This window comes from Crocuta crocuta, unplaced genomic scaffold (genome assembly GCF_008692635.1).
Source record: "Crocuta crocuta isolate KB4526 unplaced genomic scaffold, BGI_CrCroc_1.0 scaffold334, whole genome shotgun sequence".
Classification (NCBI taxonomy): domain Eukaryota; kingdom Metazoa; phylum Chordata; class Mammalia; order Carnivora; family Hyaenidae; genus Crocuta; species Crocuta crocuta.
The window spans coordinates 5,158,480-5,170,167 of record NW_027533260.1 but is presented as its reverse complement, the minus strand read 5'-3'; the positions used below and the strand labels follow the sequence as shown (position 1 = coordinate 5,170,167).

At 54.9% G+C, this 11,688-nt stretch overlaps 1 protein-coding gene across 1 annotated transcript in view; it reads left to right on the top strand.

The window, feature by feature from the left end:
* Window positions 1–11,688, top strand: part of MARK4 (microtubule affinity regulating kinase 4) — a 33,731-nt gene that overhangs the window by 11,163 nt on the left and 10,880 nt on the right. The window contains exons 9-14 of the mRNA XM_077747208.1: window positions 1,901–2,137; window positions 5,218–5,337; window positions 5,795–5,894; window positions 7,224–7,333; window positions 7,442–7,658; window positions 8,512–8,536. Coding sequence (XP_077603334.1) covers window positions 1,901–2,137; window positions 5,218–5,337; window positions 5,795–5,894; window positions 7,224–7,333; window positions 7,442–7,658; window positions 8,512–8,536 — 809 coding nt within the window. The remainder of the gene's footprint in view (window positions 1–1,900; window positions 2,138–5,217; window positions 5,338–5,794; window positions 5,895–7,223; window positions 7,334–7,441; window positions 7,659–8,511; window positions 8,537–11,688) is intronic.

Below are 11,688 nucleotides of genomic sequence, written 5' to 3'. Positions count from 1 at the left end.
CCTGCCTTCAGTCGCCCTGGGGTCCCTTGGGGCCTCCACATCACCCCCTCTTCTCCCCATGCTCTGCCCTCGGCATCCAGGCCCCCTGGACTTTTCCCCAAGCTGTTGTGGCAGAGGAAGGGCCAGCAGATGGGGGAGCAGGTAGGGTGGTGGGGACAGGAAGAGACCCCAAGGGAAAGAAAATGCCCTGGGCCACCGCGCACGGTTACACATGTGCTGGACAAGGACACAGGATGCAATAAAAGGGTTCACGCCCCACCCCCACCCCCACCCCCGAGCCTCCAGAGCCTTGACATCATTCGGACTAGAGAATATTTAGGAGTTTTCAAGACCTGAGGTTTCAGAGCCCCAGAGTCAGCGGGGCCTCCGGGTCTTAGAACCCCAGGCCTCTCAGAAGTTGAGGATCCTTGAGAGGGAGCCCCTGAGGCTGGCCCCGGGCGGGGAAGGGGCTCCGCCAGCCTGGACCCCGGCTGCCTGGCCAGGGTGAGCAGGGGCAGCCCCCTCGAGCCCTGGTCCCCACCCCGAGAGAGCTGCACTGAGTCAGGGCTTCTTGTCCTGGACCAGAGAGAGAGAGANCTGAGCCGAAGTCGGACGCTTAACCGACTGAGCCACCCAGGCGCCCCAAGTATCGCTTATTGAGCAGCCTACTGTGTGCTAGGCGCCATGCTTCCAGGAAGGTCTTCTTGAGGTGTTTGTGAAGGACCAGGTTGCTGTTAATATGTTCAATTCCCAGTCTGTTGTGGCCAACACTCTTGAGAGGTACATACAATAAAAGTGAAAAAAAAGTCCAAAATACAAGACCCGTTTTTTAAAAAAAAAAAAAAACAACTATGATTACATTCAAACACCATAACAAATAGACTGTCAGGTTTCTGTAGAAGTTTCTAGACCTTCTCTCGGTGGGTACCGGCCCTCTGAGGAAGCCCCTTAGAGATGTGGGGGTTTGCCCTGTACTGGTGCTTGAGATGACCATCCCCAGAGGGAGGCGCGCCCCCTGGTGGAGGGTCCTGGAAGTGACTGAAAGGGATTTGGGGGATCTGGTTGGTGCCCCGCCCCCGCTCCCCCTGGGGAGCCCACCTGAGGGACCAGCCCCCGTGTGGGGTTGTGGCTGGATTATGGGGCCTCAGATGCTGGGACCGGAAGTGTCACCCCTGAGCAAGGTGGAGATGCCATTACGTTGAGGTTTGGGGAAGCTCTCACTGAAGCATGTGTCTTTGCGGGTCCCTGTTGGGACAGAGGGGGCGTGGTGACCTCCTGCTTAGGAGGGCAGGGGACCATGAGGAAGCCAGAGGTGCCAGTGGCCTGACTGGGGCAGGGCCATGGTTGGGATGGGCCGCACGTGGACACTTCCGAGGGTGGACATGTGTGTCCAAAAGCTGCAAGAGGCAGACCCAAGCCGTAGAGAGGCCAGGCCTCTTTTGGAGTCCGCCGCCATCTTGCGGTGGGCGTGACGTGGCCTCCCTCCCTCGTGAGCTGACTCCTTGTTATAAGAACACGCACCACTGAAAGCAGATAGAACCTTGATTTTCTGTTTTCATTTTTTGTGGGTCTAGAGCACTCAGTCCTCATGATTTTCTTCTGGTTTTTTTTTTTCCTGCTGGGTAAATTAAGGCTCAGAAAGGGGCAGGAAGTTGCCTGAGGGTCCCCAGCTCTGCAGACCCCATAGGACAGTAATGGCTGATGGGATACAGCACTTCCTGCATGTAAAAGATTGTTCTAGGCCTTTCAGGATCCCCTTACTCCTCTAACAGCCTGCTGAGGTAGAGGCTGTGATGATCCCCCTTCTGCGGATGAGGAAACCGAGGCACAGACCAGGTCACTGCCCCGGGTCACACAGGGAGGAGGGCCTGCGCTCCCGTGGCCCGTCCACCCCACACGTACCCCGTCTCCCCCCTCCCAGGCGGAGAACCTCCTGCTAGACGCCGAGGCCAACATCAAGATCGCCGACTTCGGCTTCAGCAACGAGTTCACGCTGGGCTCGAAGCTGGACACGTTCTGCGGGAGCCCCCCGTACGCCGCCCCGGAGCTGTTCCAGGGCAAGAAGTACGACGGGCCCGAGGTGGACATCTGGAGCCTCGGCGTCATCCTGTACACGCTCGTCAGCGGCTCCCTGCCCTTCGACGGCCACAACCTCAAGGTGCCGGGCAGGGCTGGCGTGCGGGCCTTCACCTCCCCGGGGAGGGCCAGTGTCGCCTGCGGTCCCCGCGGCGGGTCGCGAGGGCAGCCCCAGGGGACCTGGCTCGCTGGGGTTCACACGCTCAGCAGCCGCCAGGTTTGAGTTCGGATCCCAGCTCACTCCCTCACTTGCTCAGTGAATATCTGCCGCCCACCACTGGGGGTTCTTACAGATAAGAGAAAAGAGACGGAAATCTCTGCCTTCGTCCGCGTTGGACCGTGGCTGAGCTGGAGGGCGGGCTAACGTGGGGAGGGCCTGTCACAAAGGCCACCCAGCGCCCGAGTCCACTTCTGTGGAGTGTCCAGAACAGCAGATCCCTGGGGCGGGGAGCGGATGAGCGGCGCCCCGGGCTGGGGGACTTGGCCCACAAGCTCTGTCCGGGGTGCTGACGGTGTCCTGAAGCTGATGTGTGAGGCCCACACGCCTCTGTGATCATTGACCTGAGACCTCTGCGTCAGGCGCTTCAAACAGAGAAGTGCCTGCCCCCGTGGGAGGGACCAGAGCCGGGCCAAAACCAAAATAAATCAGCAAATCAAGTAATGTTGTCAGATGCTGACCTGTGCTGTGGGGGAGGGGCGCATGGCGGGCTGGGAAGTACGGGGTGAGCAGCAGGGTGGTGTGGGGTTTTCTTCTCTGACCTTTTTTTTTTTTTAATGTTTTATTTTTGAGAGAGAGAGTCCAAACAGGGAGGGGAAGAGAGGGGGGACAGAGGCTCTAAACCAGGCCCTGCACTGGCAGTAGAAAGCCTGAAGCAGGGCTCGAACCCACAAACCGTGAGATCATGACCTGAGCTGGAGTCAGTTGCTCAACCGACTGAGTTATCCAGGCGCCCCCTGACTCTTTTTTTTTTTTAATATTTATTTTGAGGGGGAGGGTCAGAGAGAGTGGGAGAGAGAATCTCAAGCAGACCCCAATGCGTGGCTCGATCCCACGAACCATGAGATCATGACCCTGAGCCCAAACCAAGAGTCAGATGCTTAACCCCCCAAGCCACCCAGGCGCCTGGCCCCTTCTTCAACCTTTTTATTCTGAAACCCGGCCAGTCTATGGAGAAGTCGTAGGACTGGGACAGAGAACATATGGGACTTTGCAGGACGTGCTTGGGTCGCGAGCATCCGGCCACGTTTGCCATTAGCAATCGATACAGGCAACACAGTACCGTCTTTGCCAATCCTCATGGAACGTTTGGGTGACACGGCCACAGACCTGCTGCCCCTGTGTCCCGGCGGGGGCCACACAGCAGGGTCTGCCGACGCTCGGGGATTCTCTTGTCTGCAGTCACACTCGGGAAGCCCAGCCGGGGCTCCGTCCTGGCCCGTAGCCCACCACCGCCGTCAGGTGTCCCCAGTCGTCCTGAGAATGTCCTCGTAGCTGTTTCTCTGGGGGACAGGCCACCAGAGCAGGGACCCGAGTGATGAGGAGGAGGGAACCCCTTCTTCACAGAGGCCTCAGCCGAGCCGCCGACCCCTCCGAGCCTCAGTCTCCCCCTCTGTTCGGTGTCCGTTAAGGTGACCAGCCGTGTAGCAGCGATTCGAGGGCTCGCTAAGATCAGGCGTGCCAAGCGCTCACCATCACAGAATAATCTCTCTGAGCCCCAGGCATGAAGCCAAGAGGCCCGGCCGGTGTCCCACCTGCCCCAGGCCCTTGTCACCTCCTGTGGTCCTGGTTTCCCCACCAGGTGCCCTCAGCCTTTCTGGGCAAAGGAGACACGTAGCTAGAGTTAGGTCCCCATGCTGTTATTTTCCTTGCCAAGCGACCTTGGGCATACCCCCTTTCAGAACCTCAGTTTCCCTGCCTGTAAGATGGGGACATTAAGAGTATCCATTGATGGCCACCCTGGGCGTCTAAAGCCCTCCACCAGGACCTGGCATCTGGCCAGGGCGTTACACTCGGGAGCCGCACTGGTGGCGGCAGTGATGGCCCATTGGCTACTTCTCACTACCACGTGACAGCATTTGTGTGGCATGGTGGTTACGTAGGCCAGGTTCCAGAGCCAGACTGCCTGGCTTTGAATCCTGGCCCTCCCGTTTCCTGGCTGCACACTCCTAGCGCAAGTGACTTAACCTCTCTAAGCCTCAGTTTCCTCGTCTGGAAAATGGGCATCATAGCCCTGCTTCACAGCATTGTCAGGGGTACAGATGCAACTTGCGTGAAGCCCTCAGGACGTGGCCTGCGTGCTCGGCTCTGAAAGCGATACTCACTAGTATTAAATATTCACGACCCTTCAAGCTGTGATGATCTGTAGACCCAGGAGGCTCCCAGGCACGGGCCTCTTCCAGCCCTTTTAGGTGGATGCCCGGGAAGGGAGCTCCCAGCCCAGAGCTCCACCCAGAGATTCCCCCTCCCCCAACACCTTTTCCCCCCACCCTCCATTTCCTGTCTCCCCCAGGGCTTTCTTCAGGCTGAAAGGGGTTCTCCCTGGTCTGCCATGCCCTGGAGCTCGGAGTTTATTTTCTCCCGTCTTGGCTGGGGTCCTTAAAAAAAGAAAAATGCCTGCGTGTAAATCAGTCCCCAGGGTCCCACAGTTCTTTGGCAAGACAGGCACGCCTAGGGGAGAGGGGATCTGAGGGGTGAGAGGCCAGAGGGCAGGATCCCCGCCCCTCCTCCCCCTTTGTAAACCTGTTAAGTCGCATGTACCCTGAGCCAGACCCGGGCTGTGCATCTTACTTATAAAGCAGTGTGGGTGCCGGGAGCCTGGGCACACAGACCAGAAGACTGAAGCCCGATGCTGACTCCCCTCTTGTAGAGTCAGCTTGTAGAATTCGCTTTCTCATTTTTATTACTCTGAATAAAAAATGCTTTAAAAAAAATTTTTTTTTTTTAAATTGCCGCATCTAGGATGGGGTTCCCATTTTACAGACGGGCAGTCGTGGTCAGGAGAGAGGGGTAGGGCTTTGCCACCTGTCGCCTCTGTTGGGAGATTGGGAGAGAGGAGTGTGTGTGTGTGTGTGTGTGTGTGTGTGTGTGTGTGTGTGTGAGAGAGAGAGATGGGTCAGGGAGGCCGGGTGGACCCCTCCCCCAATAACCTTGTTCCCCTATAGGAGCTGCGGGAGCGAGTCCTCAGAGGGAAGTACCGGGTCCCTTTCTACATGTCAACAGACTGTGAGAGCATCCTCCGGAGATTTTTGGTGCTGAACCCAGCTAAACGCTGTACTCTCGAGGTAAGCCCCGGCCCCGCACCCTCTCCTTACAGCCTTGTGCCCTCACTTTTCCTCTCCTGTGCCCATCTGCCTAAGCGGGGGGAGGGAGCCAGGCAGCCCAAGAAAAGGCTCCCGGGCCGTCTCGACGCCACCCCCGGACAGCTTCGCCCACTCCCCGCCATGCCAGTAATTAGCTAATGAGCTCCTCGGCTGATTACAGGGTGCTGGGGGCCCAGATGATGCGGAGGAGGGAGGTGACATTGGGAGGCTCTGACGGAGGGGGTGCTGGGGGTGTGGTGAGGAGGCGCTGGCTCTCAGGAAGCCCTCGATGCTGGGGTGTTAGGTCTTAGAGGCTGGGGTGGGGGCAGGGCACATAGCTCGACTTGGGGGCCTCCCTGGGAGACGAGGAGCTGTATTTCCCTGCTTTTGTCTGACGTCTGTCTTCCCCCTTCCCTCTCCTGCCCCCCGATTCCTGCAGCAAATCATGAAAGACAAATGGATCAACATCGGCTATGAGGGTGAGGAGTTGAAGCCATACACGGAGCCCGAGGAAGACTTTGGGGACACCAAGCGAATCGGTGAGGATCCGGGAGAGCAGGCACCCCCGCTCCTCAGAGCCACGGGCCACGGAGCCTCCCAGCCCCCGTGGTACCCTTTTGACCAGCGCATCAGAGAAGTTTTCAAGGCAACTAGGGAGAGCAAAGTCTGGGCTGCTACTTTCTGGCTGGGTGAGGCTGGGCAGGCGACTTCCCCTCTCTGTGCTTCCATTTCCTCATCTGTAAAATGGGACAATCATAGATCCTATCATAGGGTGTTGTTGTGAATATGAAGTGAGTAAATCTCCATACAGCACTTGGTTTTGACACTTAAGGCACAAAAAGAAATCACACAGCTCACTTCCAGAAATGTTTGGGCACAAGTCATTGGTAATCTGCACGTTTGGGGAAAGCCCCTGTGTTGGCATGTGCCTTACCCACCAACCCTTTGGTCCCAAATCTTCCAGCCTGGGACCCTTGAACTCTGGACCCCTAAGGCATGAGCCCTCGAAGAGCCCCTTAGGAGCCGTCTATTCACTGTCCATTATACAGCTAAGGAGACCGAGGCCACCATCAGAGAGCTGGTTGCATTAATCAGGAGTTTTGTGGTTGTATGTAACAGAAAACCCAAGCCAATCTGGCTTAAACTGGTAATAATAATAGGCAGACCCATAATAGGCAGAAATTATTTTTATAGGTCAAAATTTGTCAAGATCAGCAACTTCATATGGTATCACTTAATAGTGGTAACTTATTCATGCACATAACAAAACACCAGGGTATGTTGGCCTTCAGGCACGGCTGGACCCAGGCGCTCAAAGACTGTAGTTGGAAATCTTAGTGGTGGCTTCTCTCCCGGGCAGCCCACGGCCACAGGAGCAAGCTGGCGACAGTATATACTAGTGGCCTGGCCATCCTATCAGAGAGAGGAGCCGCTTTCCTAAATGTTTCAATGGAAGCTCTAGGCTGGTGCCCATTGGCTGCCTCTCAACCAGGCCTTGGGGATGGAGTGCTCTGATTGGCCAGAACTGGGCCATCCTGAACCAATCAGTGTGGTTTTGGGTATAGAGCGTTCTGAGTGGCCAGACCCGGGTTGTACGCCTGCCCTGAGCCAATCACTGTGGCCGTGGGGATGGACTGCTCTGGTCGGACTTGGGTTTTACACCTGCGCTGGGGGCTTGGCACAGGTAGGGGTCGGCCAGGTGATCCGAGCAGGAACGAAATGTGCTTCCAAGGAAATCGGGGTGCTGCCGGCAGAAGGGGGGATGGATTCGGAACAGGCCAGAGAGCAGGCGTGGCTGTGTGACACAGAAGCGAGCCTAAGGGAAGGGTCTGGGCAGATTGAACCTCCTCTCCATCCCCCTCTCCCAGAGGTGATGGTGGGTATGGGCTACACGCGGGAAGAAATCAAAGAGGCCTTGACCAGCCAGAAGTACAACGAAGTGACCGCCACCTACCTCCTGCTGGGCAGGAAGACTGAGGTCAGAAGGCGCCAGGGGCATTTGGGATGCGCGATGCCCGGGGTGGAGGGACTTTGGGGGCAGAGGGGGCAGAGGCGCTGAGGCCCCTTCTCTGTCACCCTCCTGCAGGAGGGCGGGGACCGGGGCACCCCGGGGCTGGCCCTTGCACGGGTGCGGGCGCCCAGCGACACCACCAATGGAGCAAGCTCCAGCAAAGGCACCAGCCACAGCAAAGGGCAGCGGAGCGCCTCGTCCACCTACCACCGCCAGCGCAGGCACAGCGACTTCTGTGAGTACGGCCTGCCCCTGCCGCGCGCGCCGCCCCAAGGCCCCAGCCCCACCTTCCGTCAGGGTCGCCTGACTGGCAAGCCCCAGAAACCCGCTGGAGCCAGCTGCAGGGAAGAGAGGAATTTCGCAGAAAGATGCTGGGACGTGACAGGCAACTTGGAGGTGGCAGTGCCCAGCCGAGCCAGGAAGGGATTAGGCACTGGAAACGCGCCCGGAGCAGACACTCGCTGTTTCATGCCTCCTCTCTGTTCCTCTGCTTTTTCCTTTCTCTCTTACTTATCTCACCTTATCTTTTTCCCAGTTTCTCAACCCAATCCGTCTCTGTTTTGGAGACCGGCCCCAGTGGTAGCCTGGAATCCCTTTGGTCCACTTGTCAGGCACAGGGCTCCCAGGTCAGCGTCCACTTGGGATTTAGCCACTGTGATGGGGATACAGGAGGACATTGCACAAAGTGGCTGCGGAGAGCCTGCCCTCTGGCTCGCCTCCGCACTGAAAGGATGGGAGGCCCTTCCTAGTGGAAAGGGGCTGGGCGGACACCTACTTGTACCCCTCACTCTGTACCTGAAAGATAGTCATCACCCACAGAAAATAGACCCCACAACCGCCACCACAGATTACACGTGGAAGCTTCCAAGAGGTCTCTTACCTACAACCTCCTCAAGTGTTAATCCTCCCAACTATGCTTTTTTTAATGTTTATTTTTGAGAGAGACAGAGCACGAGCGGGGGAAAGGCAGAGAGAGAGAGGGAGACGTAGAATCCAAAGCAGGTTCCAGGCTCCGAGCTGTCAGCACAGACCCTGATGTGGAGCTTGAACTCATGAACCACGAGATCATGACCTGAGCCATCCAGATGCCCCCCACCCAGCTATTTTTTAAGTGGCTTTATTGAGATACGATTCACCTACCGCAGTTCACCCAAAGTGGACAAGTCAGGGGCGTTGGTGTGTTCACAGAGTTGTATAGCCAGCCTCACAATCCATTGTAACACATTTTTAAAAAATTGTTTTTAATTCATTTTTTGAGAGAGAGAGACGGAGCGAGCATGCAGGAGAGGGACAGAGAGAGATGGAGAACGAGAATCCCAAGCAGGCTCCATGCTATCAGCACAGAGTCCAAAGCGGAGCTTGAACTCATGAACCGTGAGATCATGACCTGAGCCGAAACCAAGAGTCGGTTGCTTAACCAACTGAGCCCCCCAGGCGCCCCTGAGCACACTTTCATCGCCCCAGAAAGAAACGCCACAAGCCCTAGCTAACTGTCACCCCTCACCCCGCCTTCCACTGCCCCTAGCCCCCGACAACCACCTATCTGTTCCCTGTGTCTACAGCAGATTCCCCTATTCTGGACATTTCTTATAAGGAGAGGTTTACAACACGTGGCCTTTTGTGTCTGGCTCCTTTCACTTAGGATGACATTTTCATCCCGTGTTAGCAGGAATAGCATTTCATTCCTTTTAATGGCCCAGTAATAATCCGTTTCGTAGATCTACCACACTGTGTTCATCCACTCATCCGCTGGTGGACGTTGGTCCCTTCTGGCTTTTGGCGATTGTGAATTTATGCTGCAGTGAACATTTCACGTACAAGTTTCTATATGAATGTATGTGTTCCTTCCTCTGGGGCGTGTACTAAGGAGTGGACGTGCCAGGTCACGTGGTAACAACGTTTAACATTTTGAGGCTCTGCCAGTATATTTCTCTCCAGAGGTGATGTGCTTTACTCTAGGGACCGGCACTAGCGGGGAGACAGGGGTGTCAGGGAAACTCCGCATTAGTCGTAAGCGGGAAGTGGGGGAGGTTCTGGAAGGTCAAGTCATTCCCTTTCCCTGGATTGCCTTTTTCTACCTATAAAATAGCCGGATTGGTCCAGAAAGTCCTTAAGAAGCTTGGGAGTCCAGCGTTCTGTGCTTACAACATGGTAACCTTACAAAAATGCCCACATAGATGGGGCACCTGGGTGGCTCAGGGGATGAAGCGGTCGACTCAGCTCAGGTCATGATCTCGTGCGTGGATTCGAGCCCCGTGTCAGGCTCTGNGTAGAAACCTTCTGGGTTCTTGGAGTCCCCAGAGGATTGCCAACAGTGCCCTGTGTCTGTCACTTACAGACCTTATTACGCTTCTGGCACTTTCGAGCTTTAAGGTTCCTGAGGAATGAACACAAAGAAGTTTCAATCGTCTGAAGGTCATGAACACGTTCAAGCCCACTGGTTCTAAAACCGTAATTTTGTAAGACGTTCCAAGGGGCCAAGTTGGTTCATTTTTTTTTTTTTATGTTTTATTTATTTCTAGGAGAGAGAGAAAGAGACAGCATGAACAGGGGAGGGTCGGAGAGGTAGAGGGAGACACAGACTCAGAAACAGGCTCCAGGCCCTGAGCTGGCAGTCAGCACAGAGCCCGACGCGGGGCTCGAACCCAGAACCGCGAGATCATGACCTAAGCGAAAGTCGGACGCTTAACCGACTAAGCCACCCAGGCGCCCCTATTTTGTTTTTAAAATGAATACAGTCCCATCCTTCAAAATTTGATAGCACAAGTAGCAGAGTGGATAATAAAAAAAGGTTGCATCCAACACCGATCTCACAGTTATCCTTGGGGGCAGCTGCTGTTACCGGTTTTCTTACTAATTCTTTCAGAGAGATTTTATTCATATACAAATAGAGTTAATCCTTCAACAGTGCAGGGGTCAGGGCACCGGCCCCTGAGGCGTTGAAAATCCACGTATGATAACTTGTGACTCTCCCAAAATGTAACTGCTAATAGCCTGTGGTCGATTGGAAACCTCACTGACAACATAGTCCATCAACAGTCAACACATACTTTGTATGTTGTACATGTTATATTCTGTAGCCTTACGGGAGAGGAAGCTAGCGACAAGAAAATATCCTTAAGAAAATCACAAGGAGGGGCACCTGGGTGGCTCAGTCGGGTAAGTGTCCGACTTCGGCTCAGGTCATGATCTGAGCCCCGCGTCGTGGGTTCGAGCCCCGCGTCGGGCTCTGTGCTGACAGCCAGCTCAGAGCCTGGAGCCTACTTCAGATTCTGTGTCTCCCTGTCTCTCTGACCCTCCCCTGCTCATGCTGTCTCTCTCTCTCTCTCTCAGAAATAAATAAAACATTAGAAAAAAATCAGTAGTGCCTGGAACATGGCAAACATCTATAATTGTTAAAAAAAAAATCACAAGGAAAAGATCATTTGCACTACCAGATAGCATTCATCAAAAAACTGCCACGCGGAGTTCAAGCTCATCTTGTCCCAGGGTCGGCTGTATATAAAGATGGATGTGAAAAGGAGAGAGAGGAAAAGAGCCATAAAGGTACATAAATACAGTGCTAACATTCACGCAGCATAAAGGGATGTGAAAAAAAAGCGTTATTCTCACCTTTTAGGGCAAACGATAGCCTTTGAAGATGTTCATCTATAAATATGTAGACGGAGATAAATAGAAATGGAGAGATCTACACATTTCCCCTGTTTTATACAAATGATAGGCCACCGGAGCTCGCCTTTTCTGCTCTGCACTCTGTCTTGAAGATCGTTCTTTGTTGGTACATAAGCAGCTCCGCCTTCGAGCTGCAGAGTAATCCTTCCTATAGAAATTTCTAGAGGCACCTGGGTGGCCCAGTGGGTTGAACCTAAGTCTTCCGCTCAGGTCACGACCTCACGGCTTCTGGGTTCGAGCCCCGCGTCGGACTTTGTGCTGACAGCTCGGAGCCTGGAGCCTGCTTCGGATTCTGTATCTCCCTCTCTCTCTCTGCCCCTCCCCCACTCATGCTCTATTTCTCTCTGTCTCAATAATAAATAAACATAATTTTTTTTTTTTAAATCTTGACTTTCCGTAGGCATTCCCCTATTGGGGAGCACTTAGCCTGTTCCCAATCCTTGGGCCTTAAAAGAAAAACAACGATGCCGTGAACAGGCTGCGCGCATGTATCATTTACGTGCAGTCGGGGGTCAGTGTAGGCGTTTGTCGTCTGCACAGACACTGTCAGCGTGGCCTCCGCGGAGCCTGTCCCCTGCGTGAGGCCTTCTCGGGTCCCGCGCGCCGCCTAGAGTGGGTTCCGGCCTTTCCGGTGCCGCGAGCCCTAAACT